The sequence below is a fragment of the Tenrec ecaudatus genome, chromosome 12 (assembly GCF_050624435.1).
Source record: "Tenrec ecaudatus isolate mTenEca1 chromosome 12, mTenEca1.hap1, whole genome shotgun sequence".
NCBI lineage: Eukaryota > Metazoa > Chordata > Mammalia > Afrosoricida > Tenrecidae > Tenrec > Tenrec ecaudatus.
Window position 1 is genome coordinate 24798647 of NC_134541.1, and position 24019 is coordinate 24822665.

The 24019-nt window shown below is 48.5% G+C and overlaps 1 protein-coding gene across 1 annotated transcript in view; it reads right to left on the reverse strand.

The window, feature by feature from the left end:
- CTNNBL1 (catenin beta like 1) overlaps positions 1 to 24019 on the reverse strand; it is a 160277-nt gene that overhangs the window by 107093 nt on the left and 29165 nt on the right. Inside the window, exons 2-4 of the mRNA XM_075528770.1 lie at positions 18098 to 18286; positions 12882 to 12988; positions 5901 to 6042 (exon numbers count right to left, since the gene is read on the reverse strand). Of these exons, the coding sequence (XP_075384885.1) occupies positions 5901 to 6042; positions 12882 to 12988; positions 18098 to 18286 (438 nt within the window). The remainder of the gene's footprint in view (positions 1 to 5900; positions 6043 to 12881; positions 12989 to 18097; positions 18287 to 24019) is intronic.

Sequence of the window (24019 nt, forward strand, 5' to 3'; positions counted from 1 at the left end):
AGAGGCCAGGTAAAGGAGGGGTATCTTCCTGTTGGGTTGGGGTCCACACATGTGTTTCCTGGTCTGATCCCACACTCCAGAGCCTTGCTGGAGAAACGGAATGCTAACCTCATGAGTCTCCAATGGGATGCGCCCATAAGGAACAAAGTTAAATATATTACTGTGGGGGAAAGGAGAAAGGTACATTAAGCCAACGCTTTTAAAAAAATAATTTCAAGAAGGCTTCCTTAAGATTAAACGAATCTGTGTGCAGATCGAAAGTATGTCAACAATTTAATGAAACAAATGTGGGGACTTAAAAAAAAAACCTGTTTTCTTTTATCCCTGTCACGGCTGTTAGGTGCCTACAAGGGAGCGCTGACGCATAGTGACCCGAAGCCCAACAGAGCAAAACCCTGCCTGACCCCAGGGCACGAGCCTCACAATCGCTGCTGTGCCGGAGCCCCTGTTGCAGGCACCACGTCCGTCCACCGCTCATTGAGGTCTTCCTCTTTTTCACTGACGCAGCTTTCCCAGCATGCTGTCCTTCCCTGGGCCTGACACTATGTGCTAGGTACAGGAGACAAGGTCTTGCCATGCTCATTCCTAAGGAGCCTCTTATAGCCCCAGATTAGGGCAATGATTGAATATCTCTCCGTTAGTAGAGAGGAATGCCAAAACGCCCAAAAAAGGTAGACAGCAGGCACAAAGCTACTAAGAATGAACCTGGGTTCTCCAGTCCTCGGTCAAACTGAGGAAGAAAATACGCTCCCTTGGCATTTCTACAGGACCTCCTAAATGCATTTGGCACCATTCGCTACAGGGGCAATGTCCATAGCAGCCCCCCTCCCCCCCCCCCCGATCTCTGGGGAAGACAAGATCCAAAGCTACATCACGGGGTTCATTCTTGAATCTGGATCTCATCTTTCTTTCTTTGGAGCACATTTGACTTGGCTCAGTAACAGGGGCTGCTTTCCAAAACATATGATGAGGGAAGTTACACCAGAGAGGAGGACAAGCAGAAGTAGAGTCTTTCAGATGTAGTTTTGACCCCGGGAGGATCAAGTTGAGAAGCGCTCCCTGCAAAAGAACAGCTAGAGATCCGCAGCTCTCCTTGGGCAGTGCTCAGTGCCTCAGGAAAGCGCTGGAACCGTAACCAGCTCCCTCCCAGCCCAATTAGAGGAATGTCCCTCAGGAGGCTCAGACCCTTCCCAGACCTATTCTTGCTCATCAGCACTGGGGATGCAACACCAGGCTGCCCGGCTACTGTCTGGTCCCTTGGGGGCTGTCTGTCTGTGTCTCGGGCTGTTTGTTCCCCTTTAGCATCCTCAGCCCCCAACTGCTCAAGTTCAGTGGATCCTACTGGCCTAAAAAATTCTCAGATTGCTCCTTGTTTTCCAAGTTCCCACAGCAATCTTTTACAAACTCCAGACGCCACGGCAAGTCCTCCTGGCTTTCTAGTCTGAGAACACCAAGACTAATTTGGAAGACAGTAGGGCTGGCAACCACTCCTAAGAAATGATTCCAGATCAAAATGAGCTGGCCCAGCAGCCCTCGATGATCTCCTGCATATTAGCATGCAACTCACTGCACAGGTGCCGTCAGTTAGCATTACAAGGAGACCTTGCTTTTCTCAATCACCAAGGGTGGAGAGAAGGCCGACTTTGAATAAATTGAGTTTAGATTACAATTTTTTTTATTAGAGAATAAGTCACTTAGCTAAGAAGCTAATAAAGACACGTTCCTGCTCCCCTCCTAACTGTGTTGTGACTAAATGAGCAGCCACCAAGAGCATGTCCGCTTCCCACATCTGGGGTGGGGGGGTGGCAATTCACGCCGCCACCATGAAAACAGAAACCCCAAACTCACGGCCACCTTAGAGGACAGGGCAGCACCGCCCCAGCAGGTTCCCAAGGCTGCAGCTCTCGACAGGAGTAGAAAGCCTCATCTTTCACCAGTAGAGCGGCTGCTGGTTTCAAACTGCTCACCTCTTGGTTTACCAACGCAACCCATAATGACTATGCCACTAGGGCATCTCGTGATCATGAAAAGACAGCTGAAATCCCCTCACCTCCAGGTCTCAGAAGCTTACTCTTCTGCAAATGCCCCGCCCCTGATCACTCTCAGGCCAGAGATGAGGGACAGCGCCGTCTCCAGTGCATTTCCTGAGCAGGACGCTGGGATCCCAGGGCACTGACCACACAGGCACCGGGGCTGGCAATGCAATTTGACCCTTCTTGCTCTCAAATGGAGGTCCAAGTCCTGGTTTCGCTAATAACAGCCACAGCTTACCACACACAGTAAATGGTGGTGAGCTACAAAAATGAGTTTTCAAAAGGACCCTACTGACAACGCTGACATTGATGCACATTCATTACAAACAGCAAACGCCGGGTTGGATGGATTTGGGACTGCGGAAGGCTGCCCTCTGGGGTTTTACCATCCCCTGCTGCCATGCCTCCTATCCCTTATGCAGACTGAGTAGGTTTGACTTAAGCCAGCCTCCACCCCGCCCAAATCGCTCGTTTGGCAAAATCGTGTGAGGATGTGTTTATGTGGACTTTCGATTTTTTTGCAAACACACTAAAGAGCACTCACTGAAAAAAAAGCTCTGAACATGTTTACAAGATGGACTTGGAAGGAAAAATTGTTTTAAAAAGTACTATTTCTTTCAAGGCAGCAGCGGTTAGATGCTACCTTATGGCTCCTCCTGATGTGTTTAGACAAAGTCTCCGACAGTGTGAGGGGTGGCCCTCCCTCCCGCCTCCCCGCCCCAGAGGTGCTCTGCACAGACCAGAATTCTGCTCGGCTCTGCAGCCAACCGATGGCAGGGCTCCAGCCTCTCCAGGGGGAGAGGAGGGGCAGAAGCGCTGACAAGCCCTCACCAGCAGCAGTGATGCAGAGCGCCAGAATAAACTCCGAAGCAGCTTCTCACGGTTGAAAGGACGAGGCACAAGCTGTTTTCTCCCATCCTCCGCCTCTTAAGGTTACGACAGGCCAGCCTCAGATCCAATTAAAACACCGAGAGTTTATGTTTTCGCAGAGGAGGACAGCGCAGAGATGACCTGTGCTTGCTAGGAACACAGCCGACCACGAATGGCCTTGGCTGACAACTGAAGAGCTAAAAAAGATTAAAAATGTAAGTCATTTGTACGAGCCCCCAATAAAATGATTTTTTTTAAATGTAAGCTGTGACCACCAGGACATTGCTTATTCATGGTAAGGTGTTTGGGGCAGTGGTGGCTGAATAGCAGCAAACTGTGTTCAGCAGCCACTTTGGGAAGAAAACTTTCCATGACAGATGGAGGGAAGAGCAGCTGGGAGCAACCTCCCGGGGACAGTGTGCGCCCAACACGCCGGCAGCTAGTCACGAGGGCCTGCCCTTTCCTGGAGCCACTTTCCAGAAAAAGGATACTTTGAGAAGGGTGACATTTGCTCTAATTGCTGCATCTAATTAAAATTAAGGCAATTAAAAACTTCTTTTTCCTCAAATGCACGCTGTATTTGAAGGAGGGTAGACTTGAGCGTCAGATTTTGAAAAACAGCATTAGGGCGGTGGGGTGAAGGTTCAGCTGTCAGCAAATGGGAGGAAAAGACACCGCCATCGGTGTTCACAGGGGAACTTGGCACTTCCTTTTCTTTTTAAAGACCAGAACTGAACAACTTTGAACATCTGGGCCCTGCCTTGTCGAAGATGCTTTCCTGTGTCAGTCTCTGCCCCAGCAGGAACTGGGCTGGTGACAGCAAAGTGCCCGTCACGTCAGAAAGCTGATACCATGATGTTAAGTTAGCAGCAGTGGAAAAAAGAATGAGCGCCCTGTTTCCAGAAACAGATAAGGTAATTTCTATACTGATAATTGGGAAACAGGCGCCTATGGAATTCTGTCAGGGACACAGTAAATTCCAAAGGGAAAACGGACTCTTTGGTGCTCAAAAGGCCTACGAGAGAACACCTGGCTGGAAGTCAGAAGACTGGAGGACTAGCCTTGGCCTTGTCATCCAGTAGCAATCCAGCACCAGACTCATCAACCAATCAGCAAGGCTCTGTGCTAAGTCATCTCTACAGTCTACTCTGTTCTGAAACACTTCCATCCACTGCCACTGAGTCCAAGCCCTAGCGGCCCCACAGGACAGAGCAGAACGCCCCCAGAGGGTCTCCAAGACTGTGTTCTTGATGGGAGCAGCCTGCAAAGTGGCAGGGAGGGCTCCAACCACGAACACGTTAAACATTCTGTAAGTGAACTGCAATGTGCAGACATAACCATGACTTTCAGCGATGAAACTCCGTGGCCAGTGTGTTGAATAGCGCCGGTCACTGGGTAGAAAACCCAACAGATGCTCCCCGATGGATTCAGATACTGGCCTTTGGTTCCTCTGGGCCTAGCACAGTGTCAAGCACGCTAGAAACACTCAAAAAAATATCTACGGGATGAACGCATGCCAGCTTAGAGCAAACATAAGCGGAGATAGGCTTGGGTTCCCGTACAAACCAGAACCCCCACCCAGTGACGCCCGGGGAACCCAGCCCTCAGTCTGGGGACTTCCGAGTAAGCCTTAATAATGTCTGACTTACAGAAAGTATCCGCAACATCTGAAGAGCACTCTTCAAGAGAGCCTACATTAAAATTACTCACTGATTTACTTCTATGAGAATTATCAGGGCAGGAGAGAACCTAGTCAGACATGCTCTCAGGAGAGAGCTTACCAGAAAGAAGAAAATAACACGAAGCGGAAGCACAGCGGCAGCACATTCCCCATGAATATCACTCATGCAGACTAACTCCATTTGTCTCTTACCTTTAGAAATCCCAACTCAAACAAAAAGCGGTTGGAAGAGAATTTGGTGTAATGAACATAACCAAGGCCACAGGCACATCAAAGAACCTGTGCAGCACCCAGAGCTGCCGCACATCAGGCGGAAGCGGCCCAGTACCAGATGCTTCTGGAAGTCAGGACTCAGGCTCAGCGACCTTTACCATGTACTAAGTGCCTACTGGGTATCAGGGACTTTGCTCACAACTGAGACGGTTTCCTGCAGCCTTCTGGATGATACTGAAAGGCGCTGGTTACTCTGGCTGCAAGTACCAGAGGCACCAAATTCCACACACAAGGCAGCTGAGAATCAACATAGATCCTCTGCGTATGTCCAATGCTTCTTCAATAAACACCACATGCTCCCAGGCACTCTGGCTACCTGTTGCCATTGAGTCAACTCCATCCCATAGCGACCCCATAGGACAGAGGACAGCTACCTGACAAGTTGTGATAGGTAGGTTTATTTTGTCCTGGTTTTGTTTCTCTAGAGAACCCTGTCTAACACACAGGGCTTCCATGGCTGGAAACCGGTACAGAACCCAAGTCCCTCCTCTTTCTCCCATGGAGCAGTTGGTGGGTTTGAACCACTGACCTTTTGGGTGACAGCCAAGTGCTTAGCCACTATGCCACCAGAGCTCCTGCTGGAAACACAGCAGAGGACAGGACATAGAAAGAGTCCTGTCTTCCTGGTCATACTACTGTGAAGTCCTCAATGGTTCACTGCTTCCTTGACTCTCACTGCCACTGGACCACTGGTAAGCAGCAGGATCTCCACATCAAAAGACCCAAGCCCCCATGTGGCCGGCGCTCTCCAATGAGTCCCCAAATCCAGAGGCTGAAAATGAATGCAGCTACCGTGTGAGCACATTCATCAGGATGTATGCTAGTACTAATAAGAGCAAATAGGACAATTAAGGATTGCCCGAGATTTATTAATAGATTAAGCCAGGTTTTCAAATGCGTAAAGAGCAGCATGTGTTTCAGGATGGGAGATAATTAGAATGGAAATGGAACCAGGACGTGAGCACACACATCGGCAGAGGTCGACAGAAGCGAGGAGTAAACAGCGCTGTCAGCCTTCCTGCCCAGGGCAGGTCTGAAAGGATATCTGTATTATCATGTCCAAGCAGCCCGAGAAGAGACTGCACGGCATTCAGCTCGACCAGCAGGTGGTACAGGTCTGGCATGGTGGCCACCACGTGCATCTCCTGGATGATGTCATTGAGGTCGAGCTCGGATTCCATGAACCTAGGAGGGTAAACAAGACAGCATCACTAAAAGAAGCAGGCAGCCATGACAGCCGAATCTGGACCCACAGACCATCTGTCACTGTGTCTACATCGGACCAACCAAGAAGTACGCTCATCCAAACATCATACTGTCACACAATTTCCTCAGGAAATCGATTTCCTCATTACAAAAATCAATCGTGGATTCAGATCTCATTACAGGGCGCCTTTCCTCTCACGGATACAAGCTGCCTTTCTGGGGATCCCGAAGCCTTTCCCAACAGCAATGATCTGCCCACCAGCCTGGTGAATTCGTTGCCCTTGCCCCTTGGTAAGGCCATTCATTCTGTTGTCTTGGATATAGCTATCCTACCAATCTCAAATGGATTCCTCTGAAAGCAGACCAGGGGTCAATTACTCTGCTCCTGTCATTTCAAAATGCCCTCTCCTCGGCCGTGCGATGAGGTAAAGGCAGGCCCCAACGCACAGAAGCCCAGCTTCTAGCTTCCCCATACCCTCCGTAGCTTACACAGCCTGACACGCTGCTCACCAGCCCACGCGGGAACCTGCCAGCAAACCTACACTCAGACACTGAGAAAGGAACTGCTTTGCATTCACCCCTGTGCACCCTCCTCCGACCAACAGTGTTTGACATATAAGAAATGTCAACGCAGCTTTGATGAACAAGACAGGAAGGCTGCTCTGAAAGGAAACTAGCTAATTCATGTAAAGCAAAGAAACCAGTATCTGATTGTGAGGGATGGAGGGCAAGTAGCGGTGACACAGACTCTGGAGCCCAAGGCCTGGGCCTGGGCCTGATCCTGACTTAACCACATACTTCACCTCTCCATGCTTCAGTTTCCTCATCTGTGAAGGAGGTTAATAATGCTCTCTCTCCTACAGGTAAAGAGGAAATGAGTAGATAGGCATAAGGCAACTGAGAACAATGCCGAGCACATTAAAAAAGACAACCCAAGTGTGCTCTTATTGTCACTGCTGTTAGTGTTGTTGTTAGTCTATGAGACATGAAAGGGCTTCCAAGTGACATTGAACTATACTGGGTTTTTTTTTTCCTATGGCGCCCTAGTAATATATTACATGTCTATCATCTCGTTGGAATCTAAGTTTAAGGACAGCACCCCTGTCGACCGTATCTTGGTCTCGATAGGTTGCTGCTTCATTGAACCGAGACACTGAAGAACAGGAACAGGGGCAAGGAGTCAGGGGGCTTCCAGATGCCAAGGGGCTTGCCAGAAAGTGCCTTTCTCCAGAGGCTGGCTTCTGTGAAGGACAGAACCTGGAGCTACGAAAGCACGCCCTACTTTAGAAAATCTGTCGACTGTTTTTCCCAATAGTTATTTTTAATCAGAATAATTCGGGGGTTTTTTCTTGACTAAACAAATACTTTTTGGAGACAACTTGAGACATATAAAGGCAGTTTCTAAAAAGAAGAGCAAAGAAAAGAAAGAGAAGCCACCCATATTCCTCTGAACCGGCCATAAGGCTGATAGCGAACGTTCTGGCATGCTGAAGTCATTTGGTCGACTTTTTCTATCACACCACTCGCTGCTCTTCAGCAGGGCTGAATCCTTCCCCTGAGCAAACAGTCTTCCGCATCAGGAACCCTCGGTGCTGGCCGGCCTCCCCCTGCTCTCCTGACAGCCCCTCTCGGAGCACAACCGGGTGCAGAGCTCTGCTCTGCCGAGCCAGACGCAGCCCCAGCGTCCTCTCAGTGTATCAGGAAGAGACAGTCAGTCGGTCCCCAGGGGATTCCGCCCAGTGGCTCGGAGTGCCTGTTCTAGTTCGTGCATTCTAAACAGGCACATAGTATGCCCTTGTGGGGAGGGACCGGACTTTATTGAACGGAATCTCTTTGGTCTGCACTTCTCCCCTGTAACAAATGACAGGAAAACGTATGTACCTATGATCGCTGTGTGAGGACGCGGTCCCAGGAAGGATGGTGCCAAGTCCAAGAGCAGACACATCTGAGCAGATTTGGATCTGTTTTGCCAGAAAGGTACCACGGAATATAAAGTGCTTGCTTCTTCTCACCTTTCTTCTCAGCTGGCATTTCTTAAAGGCTCCGCTAGTTTCAGATGGGAACTACAGCTTATTTTTTATTTCAGATCCTTGGCTGGTTAAGCTATATTGAATGTCTCTGTCTACTCACTATGTGTGCTTCCTTTTGTCCAGTTTTCTATCACGTTGCTCAACTTACTTACTAATTTATGCAAACTCCAGATATGAAGGAAATTAACCTCTGTCATACGTTGCATAGATTAGCCTGAGAAAAGGATTGGTCCCGTAATTTGAACGTGGTACTTTTTGAAATACAGGTTCTTAAAAAGCTGAAGTAGCCAAATCTTTTGAACAAAAGGGTCTTCCACTGTGCTTGCCTTCCATGTTGTCTTACAAACAACTGGTTTCACAAGGAAACAAACAAAGAAACGTGAAAAAAGATGTTTGATTCCTGGAGAGTGACTTGGCAAAAGATGTCCCCTGGCAGAATTGGCAGGCAACCGCCGTGAACAAATCCACGCTCACCATAAGGATTAGATGCGGGTGCATCTGCAGAGAAGCCTCTGGTGGGCTCCCACAGGCTTACTGGGAACACTCCCATCCTTGGGTGTTATTTTCATCAGCGGGGTGGGGGGAGAGCTACAGAGGGCCACCCTGACTGATGTCACAGAACACAAAGCTGCAGGAGTTAGAAGTGAGCATCAGTGGGCAGAATCAATTCAAAAGTCTCCTGACAGGCAATCGTGATGGGAACCAACAGAGGAGAATTACCTGGGAGCCACATGAAAAGAGAAACAGGACTGGACTGAAAACCCGCGGGCAGAAGTGAGGGTCGGGAGAGAGAGTTTAGCTGGAACACGTGTGCTCACAAGATGTGAAGGTTTCAGTCAGCCATAACGGCAATACAACTGAGAACCGTGCGCTCACTCTGCCAGGGCAGGGCTAGTTCTTATTCACTGGAGAATGCCTAGCGCTGGCACAGTCCCTGGTCCACGACAGAAATGTGCCCGATGCCTGCCAAAAATACCTACCGAGGGCAGTACTGCCAAAAGAAAATGCTTTCAGGCTGCTGAAAAGAAGTATAATATGGAGTGATCAAGTGGTCCAAGCTGATGAGATGACCTTAAAAGCTTATGATTTGTTGTGGGAGCTAAACCTTAGGAGGGACATGGAGACGAATTCAGGAAAGCTACCGAGAGTACAGGAGTCAGGATTTCCTCTTATACGAGAACTGGTGGAAAACTCTTTCTCATCCGAGTTGAAATCTTCTAAGCAGAGCTGCCAAATGATGGGCTAGGTTTTCTTTGGAAGTTAAGATTCTTGTCACTGGAGAGAGTTGATAAATGGCGATATAAAAAGAACTCAGGGATTAGATGGGCAAACAGACTCTCCACCTTCAGGTTCCTTCCAAGCCTGAGATTGTCCTTCCAAATATATGATCTTAACCCAATTATTTTAAAATTCATAAAATTATCACAACAAAACAGAGTCAGATGGGGGAGCAGCAGCAACAACAAAAATCATAAAAATACCAGTGGGGTCACCTGGTTCACGCTCCGAACCACACTATCCTGACTGGGTGGCCCTGGCAGTATGTCAGGAAATAAGAATTGGGTACCCACTAGGTGCTCATCACAACGGATGTAACAGATAACAAATAATCCCCGGTGCTGGCCCCCCGGAGTGCCCGGGTTACAGACCCAGAAACCAGCTCTGGCAACCAATTCATTGTAAGGCCAGTGATGCCCATGCAAATGCCATGGGAACACAGAGCGCCGATGGGTCAAAGGAGTGCTAAGCCTGAGCTCACTTCTCCACTGGTTGAGTAAGAGGAGGAGTCAGAGATGACGCACGTGATGCACCAGACAGCCTGGCCTAGAGCAGGTGCTCAGCGCGCGCTCCGAAGGCCTTTTCCTCTTTATGCAGATAAGGATGGGGGGTTTTCAAAAAGTTCATGGAAAACTAGGATTAACAGCTAATAGAATTCTTCCACCATTGCTTGACATCCCCTCCCTCGTGTCCACTTACACTAGGCCCGCATGACTCTGTGAAGGGCCATCTTCAGAGATTAGGCCTCCCCTCCCCTCCCCTCGGCTCGCAGCTGGGAGAAGAACAAGTGACCGAGCACCATGAAAGCAATAGAGCCACATATTAAAAGAGCAACCCGGGCTGAGATGGGGCCATCGATTCGCTCTGGCAGGATGGAGAATATTCTGCTGGCCTGCTCATGTCCATTAGCTTCAAACCAGCAGAATGCCCCCCTTCCACCACAGAAGGAATTAGTAAGTGACCAGAAGGCTCAATGGTGGCAGGAAAACGACAGGAGCTGATGGAATCTAATAGCAACCACTCAACTAGCAACCACACCAGGTCTCCAGGTTGACAAGGAGACTAACGTGGCTCTCTAATCCAACTCAATCAGCAACGCTCAAACCAGAGCCTTGTGAGGTGGCTCAAAATCCTTACGGAGGCCGGCAGGATCAAAGCTAGCTTTGCAAAACTACCAAGACATGATTTGCTTCTGCCACTCCTGTCTTCTCTGGAGTCCACGGTGGGGCTTTCAGAGCCCCACGGCATGGGGTAGAGTGCTCTCTCAGTGTAGAGCCTCTGCTAACAAGTCTCCTTTCCTCCCCAGACAAGCTGCAACACCTCGCCACTTTAACAAGATCCCAAGGGGGTTGTAACAGACCCTCCCGTTGACAATGTAGGTCCTGAGGCCGTATAGTGTATCTGCCCGTTCCTAGCAAGGGCCACCTTGAATGAACCTATTCAAAGCCGGAGATGACACCATTATCCTGATGGCTAATGGAATAGGTATCGATGTGCCTCTGCATTTTCTAGAATGTTTTAAGATATGCACTTTGGGGGACTCAATACAGGAGGGAAAAGGGGTCCTGAGACCAAAGAGCTTGAGAACTCCTAAACCGGATGTGATGAATTGAACTGTCCCCCCTCCCAAATGTCACCTTGCCTAGGCCATGATTATGTAATCATTCTCCACCCTGTGGCCTGCCAGAGGTGCTGTAAGTTCTAACCTCTATGCTAATGAGGCAGGATCAAAGGCCAAAACCTTGCTGCCAAGGAGTCAATGTTGACTTAGAATGAGCTTCCAGGGCAGAGTAAAACACAGTGCCCCTCTGGGGTTCCGAGGCTGTAAATCTGTATGGGAGCATGAAGCCCCGTCTTTCCCCCACACAGAGCCCTGGGTGGATTCTAACTGCTGGCCCATGGTCAGCAGGCCGACACATCACCCACTGCACCACCAGGGGGTTAATGAAGCAGGATCCAATCTACAGAATTAGCTTTCATTTTGAGTCCATCTCTTTTGAGATATAAGAGAGATGAAACAACTGAGAAGAGAGAGACCGCAAGACTGCCAAGGTATTACGAGGCAGGAGTGGAGCTTATTCTGTGGATCCAGGGCCCCACACACACAGAGAACCAGCTAGACCCAGGGTAAGATTGACGCCAATGAGCACTGGGCCCCTATCGGGGGCTTCAAAAAGTTCATGGAAAAATAGAATCAGAAGACAATGGACAAGAACCTTCTTCCAGAGTCGAGAGAGAAAGCTTTTCCCTAGAGCCAGTGCCCTAACTTTGGACTTCCAGACTCCTGGCCTGTGAGAGTAAACTTCTGTTTGTTAAAGTCATCCACTTGAGTTTCTGCTGTAGCAGCAGCACTAGACAACTAAGACACTCGAGTATTCGGTCTCTGCAGAATAGAACTACTAAAGGGTTTACCGGGGAAATAACGCATTCCACTCAGCAAGATGTTCGGAGGGAACGTCATACCGTGCCAAGTAGATGGAGCCTGCCTAAGGAGAATTGTCAATTAAAGCTGAGACGCAGCCAAATGAAGAGAGGCATTCTGGGTATGTGATCAAGATGACAACTGCATATAAAGGGAAATAAATGAGAATGTTTCTGCTCGCAACTGGAAAGTTGCATTCAACTCTGCTTTAGCAATTTTCATCTTAATTGCGCCTCAGTGGTCTAGAATTATGAGAAACTGCGTCAGTAAGAGTTCAAGGTTAAAACACAATGTACTTTCCTAGGAGCCTTCTGTCAGGAAAGGAGGGGGTGAGGGCGAGGGAACTCTTTATGTACGATTTCAAATGTTCAGATATGTAAACACTAAAATTGTATGAAAACTCTATCTGGATACAAATCACTGCTGATTACTCTAGATTGACAAAGTGTACTGACCAAGTGGACAAAGGCAATGTTGTCCATTGGATTTCTACCACCCACTTCCTGTGCTATCAACCTCCAGGATAAGTAACTTCAAAATACACAAGGCATCCCTGGTTGGGGGGCGGGGGGGGGGCAGGATTATGACAGGCATACAATAAAGGTGACATTCACTATACATGCGCTCTTGTATTTACTGAGCACCAATGCGTAGAGGTAGGGAAACACAAGTTAATGCAGAGATAACAAAGCAAATATCAAGAGTACTAAGGACCAATAAGGTCCATTGTGCGCCAGAATGCAGCAGAGGGTGGCGGGGTATTAAAAGGATATTGTCAGAAATTTGGCAGTAGCCACCCAAGTTTAAAACGTGCATACCCTTCACTATGGGAATTCAACATTTATGCATCAGTTCTACAGACAGGTACACTGAAGACAAGTGTACAAGAAGGCTTCTTGCAGCACTGTGTGTCAATACCAGTATTTAAAACAACCAAACGGCCACCAATAGAAAAACGGTTAAATAAATAACGATGTCTCCAAATCACGACATGCGATGCACCCGTCAGAAAGAACGCGGTGGGTATGAAGTACGAGGGGCTCCAGAGCATGCACGGAAAAAGGCAGTGAAGAGGTGAGGGGCCTTACTTCTCAGGATTGTCTGGAAACTTAATCCGCAGCTCTTGGTTTTTGTACGATCTCTTTTCAAAGGTGAGGATCATTTTCTTCACGGAGCTCTCATCCAGTGGTTCCTCCTGGGGGAAGGAGCAGACGCAGCCACGTCAGTCCCCGGGTCTTCCCGTCCCCCCCCCACCTCCTCTCTGCCGGGTCCTCGAAGTCCTGCCCACGCTGCCAGCTGCCTCGCTGGGCTAACCCCACAGTCGACACCTTGTCTCGCCACCTAGAAAGAGGGCCTTGGCTGTTTTACGTTTGTCGGGGTGGCTCTCACAATGCTCGTAGCTGTAGCACAAGAGACTCAGCTTGTGGCGTTAGGAAGACTCATTAATTCAACAAATATTTCATGAGCAATATTACCGAATATTGATGAATTCTGATCGTGTCCTCCTTTGATGTCCATGCAAGACATGCTCAGGTAAAGAATTTGTTCAAGGTCAAACCTGGAGCCAGTCATAGAGCGTCTTCATCTTGCCCCCACACCTGGGGGGGGGGGCACAGGCTAAATGTGGCCCACTCCCCAGTGCTGGGCAGCCTGTGTGCTGGGCTCGCTGGACTGCATTTCTTACCGCGACTGTGTCTAGGCCTCACTGGCTGCTGAGAAGAGCAGACACGTGTGTGGAATCCGGCCACAATGCCCAGGCACGTGTTATTCTCCCCCAAAGAAGCAAACACAAACATGACCATGCACCGTCTCCTTACTTCCTAGAGTAGCATCATCATCTCTGCGAAGGTAGACACAGTGACTTTTTGAAAATGGAACCACCCCCTGCCCCCAGCTCCACATACTTCAGAAACGCTTTCTCTTGGGTTTACTTTCCTGCTTAAATTAGCGTGCTGCAATGCGCTCAGCTTCTTTTAACCCGCTCCCCATTCCCGCCTTCGTCTCTCTGTAGCCAGTGACCGTAACCCGCACCTAAATGCAATGAAGAAACTGATAGCATGCGAACCTGAACGAGATCCTTTTGGACCACATGGAATCATCCCATAATTTTGTTCAGCATTCAAAGACATGAGCTATTAGTTTAATAGTCGATAAATGCGGATTTCTCACATACCGGGTTTTAAGTGGGAGATGCCTATAAACTTGTTTTGGACATGGCCTGTTTTCCACATTATGTCGATGACTACTGGGCCCTGAAGTACTCTGGTGGACTTGTACCCCTCCCCGGGGTCTGCGGCTTAAAGCAAAGCCCCCAGACATGGTGAGAACCTGAAGGCAGAACCGCGCTGCATCACCTACAGGCTACGCAGCAATGGCTAAGAGTCCACAAACCCTCCAAGCCAATGGATGGTACCTCCACAGGCGCCTTTCTCTCAGCCCAGCCCCGCGCCACTCAGCTCAAAACTGCAAGTCCCTCCCCTGGCAGGAAGAGCCTGGGGAATCGTGCCAAGATAACATTGGCCGACACACACTTCGGTGCCTCAAATGTCAGGCTTTTGGATATATCTGACCTGCTGATTCAAAAAATGGCCCCCATTTTCTTCCATCAGCTCTAGATTTTGAAATACAGGACAGACGCCATATACCGCTCTTCCCTCTGTTCACCCATAAAAAGCCAAGGCACTTTAACGCTGCATTCGCTAGCCCGATACAGGAAGTGCACGGTGGCTTCAACTCAAGTAGTCTGTGTTGTACTAAATGTTTAGATCGAGTTACACTGCACATGGTGTTCTTTGATGCAAAGATGTATTTGAATAGGGAATTTCCCCCAACGATCACTTCACCTTTATTAGGAACTGAATGGCAAGCAGTTCCAATTTGTTATCTTAAAAGGGGTGCCCCATAAAGAAGAGCAACTGTACAAGAAATAAGGAGTCCTGATGGTGTACTGAGTTATGTGTCTGACTGCAAACTACAGGGTCAGCTAGCGGAGCCCACAGACTGCTCTGCCTGAGGGAAATGAAACTTTCTGCTCCCATAGAGACTGACGGCCTCAGAACCCCACCGACCTTCTCTGTCCTCCAAGGTCTCCACAGCGAACGGGTGGTAAGCTCGTTCGATAAACAGAGATCAACTGTTTTGAGACCCAAAAGGAGTTTGTCAGAGTTCAACTTCTTTATTAACATTCAAGTGCTTTAGTCTTGCTACAAGACGGCACTTCTCCCCCTGTGCACAGAAACACTTCAAAGAGAAGTTAAAACTGTTCCTACAAAGAAGCTTAGGGTTAACCTCACCCCTGAAACAGTGATCATAAATTATCTCTTGACTTCTATATATCAAACTGTGTTCTGAAATGCATACTGCATAATTTGAAAAAAAAAGTTAGCCCTTCAAAGTACTTATGGAAACTATGCTATTTTTAGATTTCTGACACGCTAAACCGCCCTCACATCTTCTATATATGGACCTTTTCTATTTTCTTTTCCCCTCTTCCCAAGCTGGGTCTGGCTGTGCAGTATGCAACTTGCAGTCTCTGTGCACGTTACACAACGTCCCATACCAAGAAGAAAACCACCCTGCCATCTACTCTATTCTAACTCCTAGTGACTCTGCAGGGCAGGGAAGGACTGCCCCTTTGGGTTTCCAAGCCTTTAAATCTTTTAAAGGCTGCCGAGTGAATGGGGGTTCAACCCACTGACCTTATGATTATCAGCTCAATGTGTAAACAACTAGCCACCAGGGGTCCATGGACAGATTCCCTTGGAAGTTAATACCTAAATCTTTGTCAAATGTTTTTTTTTCTTTTGTCTTACCCTATAATTTATGAACCTGAATTCTTCTCGTACTTAGTGGAATAAAATCATATCTAAGAAACTAATACTGATGTGGTCTATCCTTCGCAATTTTCCAAATCAGTGCCCCAGATAACCCTAGGAACCCAGAGACCATGAAAACAACCTCTGTTCTTAGGCTGTGTAACTTCTCCAACTCCACACTGGGACATGTGTACCCTGTGGATGGTGCGTATCTATCTGTTCAGGGCTGGCACAGAGCAGGCACCCAGTGGAAACTGGCGGGAGAGGAATGGGAGGGAGAAAGATGTTATCTTCCAAGGTCAAAGTGATAACCCAAAGAAACGATTTACACTACATTGTTTTACGAACCATAGGATCTGCACGTAAGCTGCTGCTGTCACTATTCAAAACAGGCACAATGCTCCCTGACATCACCGGGTTTTAATTAAAATCTAAATTTCTAGGAATGGGGTAAATCACTTTCAAGTGACCTCATATCCACCACTTTTATTTCCCTTAGCCAATATTGTGCCTGCCCCATAGAAAAACCCTATAGAGAGTTAAAACAGCTCTCAGGGGATGGCCAAAGTCCTCCCCTCTCCAGGGTTTGGCCTTCCCTCCCTTCATTTCTCCCCAGCACTCACTGAGGGAAAGGGACTTATCAGGCTCAGTTGTCAGCCACTGCACTATCTCCAAGAACTCAATGTCAGAACCAGAGGGAGGTTTCGGGAAGATGGAAGTTGGTGATGTAGCACAAAAAGGACAATAATATTTTACAGACGCCCGTGACGCCACAGGGGCACCCAGTGCTTGTTTTCATCCAGTGGGACTTTGGTAGCTCTGAGAAAATAACTCCTGGACTTCCATGGATCATTTTTACAAAGCGATCTCTTTGTCCCTGTCCCTTAACAGAAGGGCTGGTCCCACCTGGCATTTCTGTCTCCCAGGCTAAGAACCATTTACCCATGACAGCTACTATCCAAATCCTCCGGTACCAGCCTTGCTCTACATGGGAAGTATACCTGCCAATTAACTGCTGCTGCAGGGCTAACAGATTGAGCAGGAGCTGGCGGAGAGGGGAGGAAGGTGGGTGTGCTCCACATACAGCCGTGGGAGGGCCGGGGTGGGGGGAGGGCTGCCCTTAGAGGGAACATTCACCACAGATTTTCCGAGTGTCGCCATCCTTTACAGGCAGACCTCTAAATTAGCACCAGGACAAAGCCTAATGAGGACAGGGGAATGTCATAACACCGGAGAGACCTTTTTGGAATATGAATCTCTTCTTCCTCTCAGATTCACACTCCAGCTTTTAAATCCAAACTTAGCATCGTGTCTTGGAGAGAACCAAAAAACAGCTGGCTCTTAAGAATCTATTTCCATAATTCATATTGAACAAAATGCCAGAGTGCGATAACATACAAGTTAACGCTTTAGGATTTAGAAAGACACAAAGGTAAGGTCATTTTATTTTTAATCACTGGTATTTTACCTCTAATCTTTTCTGTCTCATCCATTTATTCATTCAATAAATATTTATTAAGAGTCTACCTAAGAGCGAGGCACTATTCTGAGTGCTGGAGATACAGCTGTTAACAAGGCAGCCAGTCCCTGTGCCCACAAAACTTACATTTTACCAGGAGCCCTGGTAGCACAGTGGGTGAGGCACTGGACTGCTAACCACAAGGTTAGCACTTCGAGCCCACCAGCCACTCAGCAGGAGAAAGATGAGGCTGTCTGCTTCCGGGCAGATGTACAGCCCCAGAAGCCCCCAGGGGCAGTCCTACTGTGTCCACAGAGTAACCTCGAGCCAGAGCTGACTCAATGGCAGTGAGTGGATATAGGAGCCAAATAAGTAAACCATTTCCAATGAGAAGTGCTATGACCACAGTCTACAGAAAGATGTGAGACGAGAGCGAGAGGGGAGGACGGGCCAGACGACCTCACAGATAGGCAAGACCTCGCTGGGAAGGACACTGTGCAACTAGGCCAGGCCAAGAGGACAAAGTTCTAGAGGCAGCAATGAGTGCACAGACCCTACGGCATCTCCTTCTCTCAACGGTGATTTTTTTCCAGCCACACCAACTGACCTTCAGCACGGTTGTTGCTTTGCCAGTGCCATTCCCTCTGTACCATGTGCCCTGCTTCCGGTTTCCTGACTGATGCTATTCACTAAGCCAAACAGCTGTGGGGCTACATGCCCTTGGCCTGGTGGAGGAAGCCTTCCCCGACCTTCCCTGCATCAGCACCACTGTCCCATCCTCGCTGTTCCCAACAGCTGGTGCGTGGACACCATTCAACCGCCGCCCAGAATCATTTGCAAATGGAACCTGTAATGTGTTCTTGGTACTTCACCAAGTGCTTTCCCAACTCCATTACCCTCCTTCCCCAGCCCAGCAACACCGAGATCTAGGGATTCTCAGCTCTGTCTTTACAGACCCAGAGGGGAAGCTTGGTGGGTGCAGTGCACAGCTCCTGTGTGAGAGCAGAGGCGGCCCCTCGGCCCACATTACCTCTTCCTCTTCCTCCTCGCCCTCTCTGTCAATAATCTGCAGCAGCCGTTTTTTGTCGTCATCTGCTTCTTCCGCTACAGCCAATTCCTCTTCCCGGTGGCGGCTTCGTTCTCGGGGGGCGGCTTGTCGCCGGCGTGTTTTCAGCTCTTCTTCTTCATCATCCCGGGGACGTTTGGTGCCCCTGTTGGGCTGAGAAAGAGAGAGAAGGCAGGAGTTTAGAGCGGGAAACCTCTGAGAGGGCCCAGACACTCGGAAAGCCTTCCAGGATCCCCTGACAACTGACAGGCACCGCAGCACACAGTTTCTCCCACAAAATGCAGTAAAACGCTGGGAGTATTTTCCCCGTAACGCTTCTATTACTAGACCACTAACAGCAGCAATAAGTTAGTTAAAATTTCAAAAGAGAATTGTTTGGGGACATGCATGCACACTCTCCTCGCGTCAAGCGTTTCTGTATCTTCAGAAACGGCAAGCAAACAGAGCCCTCTGAGATCAGCACACTGGGGTGGGACACCACTGGTTTTAATCCATGCCAAAAAGTTGCTATTTCCCATTACAATTAGGGTAAAGTAGGGCCATCGTTGCTAAGGAGAACCGGCCTGGCCCCACACTGCTAAGGACTCAACACCATCTTCAGCTTGACTTACTATTTAGATCAGGGGTCCTCAACCTTCCTAACGAACGCCACGACCCTTTCATACAGTTTCTCATGGGGTGGGGACCCCCAACCATAACATTATTTTCGTTGCTACTTCATACCTATAATTTTGCTGTTATGAATCGTCATGTAAATATCTGATCGGCAGAATGTGTTTTCATTGTTACAATAATCGAACATCATTAAAGCGTAGTGATTAATCACAAAAACAATAGGTAATTCTACGTGGTGAAGTATTTATTTCTAATGACAAATAAATGAAATTTTGTCTTGAAGCCTGGTGTCACATGTATAGTCTTCACACTGCATACTCTTAGGTGGGCGTGCCTGCATGTGGGCAGATCCAACTGGAGAAGGATAGAGGAGTCAGTCTCGGTTCCTAAGACCATGGGAAACATGTGTTTTCCGGTCTTAGGCAACCCTGTGAAAGGGTCGTCCCCCAAAGGGGTCGGGACCCACAGGTTGAGAACCGCTGATTCCTACCACGTAACTGCGCTTCGTGTGCTTGTGGAGCTTGGGAACTTCAGAGTACTGCCTCTGAAGTGAAAGAACAATGTGAGATATGAAAATAAGAATCGATAACTTCTCGAGGGCTCCTGAAGGAGGGGGAGAGGGGAGGGAGGGGGGAAATGAGGAGCTGGTACCAAGGGCTCAAGTAGAAAGGAAATGCTTTGAGAAGGGTGATGACAACATAGGTACAAATGTGCTGGACACAATGGATGGATGTATGGGCTGTGATGTTAGAGCCCCAATAAAAGTATTTAATAATAATAAAAAAACCCAGTAAGTACACTCAGGAAATACAGAATTTAAAACGAGGCCCGGTGAGCCCGGTGAGCGCTGCGTGGCTCCTCGTGGCGCGGCTATTTATCTGTTATAATGAGCGTGCCCACCAACAGTGCGCAGACACCGTCAGTCAGTCCCTATAGCCCCTGCAGCCCGCTGCAGCTGTTTGCTGGAAACTTGAAACCTAACTCACCGCCCTGCAGTTGAGTTGAGTTGCGTTACCCACCTCACCTGGTGACTTCCTGAGTCCGCTCCCCCACCCTCACCCCCTCTATATTCCCGCATCCCGCCCGCTCCGCGGGCCAGGTGCTTCGGGAAATCTCAGCATCTGACATTGCTGAGAAAAGTCCCATTAGACAATTTGGTTTGTAGGGCGCCACCTGCTATTTTGCACTCTGTTCTCAGCTTCCCTGGGATAGAGTATAATGTCATATGATCAACTCTATTTCCATAAATTAAAAAAATTAGAAAAATCTATTACCAGCATTACTGGTGTACTTGAAAAAGGAAAGAAAGGGAAAAGCCAATAACCTCAGACTACAAGGGGGGGGGGGGGAGAGGAAGGTAGCTTGATGCCGAGGAGGACAGCGCCAACCCAGAAACCAGGAGCTCCCCAGCAGGTATGGAACCTCAGCCCCTTGGGCGCACTAATTCTCGCCGGCTCATAAACCAAGCCCTGCTGTGATTCTGATTAGCGGGAGCCTGCTGCAGCAGCCAAGTCAAGACATGAACTCTATAGGTCTCTGTGGAAAGGAGATTTCTGGGTTGCTCATCTCTGAGGGCAGAGGGAAAAGGCAGTGGACCACGATTGGGAGAATGCTAACTACGGGCACTGTTCAGAAATGCAAAATGGAAACAAACACTAGCAAAGTCTCTTCTGAAGACAACTTCAAACACACTTCTTTGAAACCCATTTCAGAGGTCAGGGGAGGAGTTTCACTTTGACCTCTGACAAGATCCTCTGAAATGGCCCTGCCCTTCTCTGGAATTTAAAGGCCCTCCTTTAGCCTGTACCACCTCCTATGTGTGTGAACGTTGGACACTGACAAAGGAAGACAGGGAAGATATGATGCATTTGCATGGGGTGCTGGAGAAGAAGGCTGGAAGTACCGTGGGCTGCCAAAAGAACACACAGGTCCGTCCTGGGTGAAGGAAGGCCACAGAGCTCCTTAGAGGCAAGCATGGCAGGGCTTCATCACACACACTTTGGACATGTTGGCAGGAGAGACCAGTCCCTGGAGAAGGACATCGTGTCGGGTAAAGTGGAGGGGAACGAAAAAGAGCAAGGCCCTTGGGGAGCTGGACTGACTGTGCTGCAACAACGGCCTCAAGCCCCGGCCCAATTCTGAGGATGGGGCAAGACTGGGCAGCCTTTTGTTCTGTTGGGAGCATTTATGTAGAGAATCTCTAACCATCCTACCTTTGCGGGTATGAATCATAAATGCTCCCAAAGGTAACACTCAAAAACCAGAACTCACCGATTCTGATTCACAGTGATACAGGGCAAAAGCACCCCGGTGTGTTTCTCAGAGCCTAACTCTACAAGACTAGAAGGCACTCTCTTCCTCCTGAGCAGTGGCTGGTGGTTTCAAACTGCTGGCCCAGTAACCCAACACATAACCCACGATGCTCCTTCACAAACGTGGAACCTGATTTCTGGGAAGCTTGCTATCTGCCAGGATGGCACAAATCCAACTGTGTCAGAGCTGAGAGGCTTTCAAGCCAGAACACATACCCAGAAGCCTAACTCAGCCATTCATTCAACAAATAAATTATTAAAGATGTATGTATGGATTGTGATAAGAGCTGTAAGAGTCCCCATTACAATGATTAAAAAAATGATTTTTTTAAAAGCCCATGACCTGAAAGGCCTTTATAGTCATCAGCTGACCCAAGTGCAGCTCCACGCTTGGAAGGGGGTGTGTGAGTAGGGACAGACAGAACCAGGGTGGATTCTAGAAACAAGAATGGTTTTGTCAGCTGTCACCAACACTCTAAGCACAACATTCCTAAGAGTGCCCTGGGGATCCCTCTAGATTCACCAACTGTTTGCTCTTCCCCCTCACAAGGAGACCTTATGGTGTCATGGCAACACCAAATCAGCAGTTCAAAACCAGCAGCTGCTCCTTGGGAGAAAGTCCAGGCTTTCTACTCCTGTAAAGAGTCTCCGAAACCCACAGGGGCAATTCTACCCAGTCCTTCAGGGTCAGTATGAGTCAGAACCAACTCAATTCTTTCTTTCTTCTTTTCGGCCCCCACACAGCCTCGGTCAGCATCAGCCCCTCTTGTGCCAACCCTGTGCGGAGCCCTGGTGGTGCACTGGCTGCGATCTACACGGTGGCAGTTTGAAACCACTATAAGACGGGGCTTTCTATTCCCATAAACAGAGTGGGTTTCCACTCTCGGACACCCACAGGGGTCCCAGAAGTGAGCACTGGCCTGATGGCAGTGAGTTTGGCTCCCGTAGGACAACCCCGTGACCAAGCACAACAGAGCCCATCATGAAGCTCTGCCACCAGCATAGCGGTGGCTCCTGTGTCCCTTTCCATCAGGTGGGTAAGCCATCCTGAGGCTGTGCTCAGAATTTCATGTCAGCATTTTTCTCTTCCGGGGTAAAAGCTTCAGAACTTCTGCTGGTCTGTCATCTCAAGCCTCAATGGTCTCTCGTTCAAATGGAAACATTCCACATAGAAAAGTTTCTACTTAGCTCTGACAGGTGACCATTTGGAACAATTAAGGTAAGAGAACTTATTTCTTCAACAAATGGTCTATTAAATGTCAGCTACATATAAGCCAAGGAACTCTGGTGGCACCGTGGTTACGGGCTTGGTAAGCAGTCTGAACCCAGGAGGCAGGTATGAAGCCCCTGTCTGCAGCGATCTACAATCTCAAAGAGACTGTGTGGGGCACTTCTACTGTCCTCTGGGGTCGCCGTGAGTCGGAATCGACTCAGCAACGGTGGGTTTGGGTTTCTCCGTGTAAGGGACTGCATTGTGTGAATAAGACAGATAGGGACTCGAACAGAGTTGTCAAATTGAAACAGACCGCAAGTCTGAGGCAATTTTAAATTTTATACTAGCTACATTTTAAAATAACAAAAGGAGAAATTCTTTTCAGTGCTTTACTTAAACCAATACATCCAGAACGTTACTGTTTCATCGTGTAATCAATATAAAAATTACCAATGTGGCATTGTGCATCTTCTCATCCCAAGTCTTCGACATCTGGGCTCCGTGTTACACTTCCGGTACATCTTCATACAGACTAGTCACACTCCCAGGTTCACCAACCACAGTAACTAAGTGGCTACACTGGCTAGCTGAGGCCTCCAGGATAGCTACCTGAGGGATTCCTGCTCGCTGATAAAGCCGAAATGAAACTGTCTTTCCCGCAACACGGAATGAAATATTGAGTCATATAACGCTGAAGTCCCGACTGTTTGTAAGGAGTCCACACTAAAAATTTCCATGACGCTAAGGCAATACACTGACCCAGAAATAAACTTCTGCACCGTAGCTACCAAATGGCCACCCGAGAGAGCAGTCAGATACATAAAATAAAGCAGGAATATGTGAGTGGAGAAGCAGCTCAAAACTGTCAAACAGATTTCACTGTAAAAGGGCCAAAGGGCTCTTGACCCAGAAAGAGAGCAGAGAGTTGTCGCCTGTCAAGAGGCCAGCAGCTCAGCCCTGCTTGTTCCCAGCCCCTCACACAGCCAATCCCAAGTGGCTTAAGCCATTCGTATGGGTCATCTTTGGAGATTTATTTGTTTTGGTCCCTGAAAGGTGTTTGGAATCCCTCAAGGTGAAGGAATGACAAAAGAAAGTCCTTGAGAGAGTCATTTCTCTGCTGCTGCTGCTTTCTGCCACAGGACCAGAAAAGGGGTGTGGGGTGGAGTTGGGGGGGGGGGGGGGGAGATGGAACGGAACATCAGTCTTCAAGGATTTTTACAACCTTCTACATTCCTTACTTGACTCCAAATAGGTGGTGAGTAGGATCTATGTTCACTAAGCATCCGAGCACAGGTTGGCAGCCTTCCTCGGCTTACTGGAAGCTCACAGTAGGCTTCAAGAGTCTACGATGAAGCCTTGACTTTGTAATAATCTGGGGGCCTACCGACTGACTACTGGCTGTGCATGTGTGTGCTGGAGAGAAGAAGCACCAGGCTACTGGAAGCAGAAATCAAGACATCTTCCTTGAAAGCTTGGAAAGAGTTAAAAAAATTAAATAAGCAATCTGCCTAGGCTATTCCCTGCGTACCCAGACAATATCTCACCTCGGCTTTAGGTTTCATTTTCCCTTTCTTTCTCTCTCCCTCTTTCTTTTTTTAATTACAAAGCAGTGAGGAGCTGTAGCTGTAATGAGGGGCTTGGGGAACACGCAGTTATATTGGGCTCAGAGTAATGTACCATAGGAAGAGACTGCGCCAAGCGAACGAGTCCTCAATTACAACTCCACGAGGAAGCAACTCCATTTCC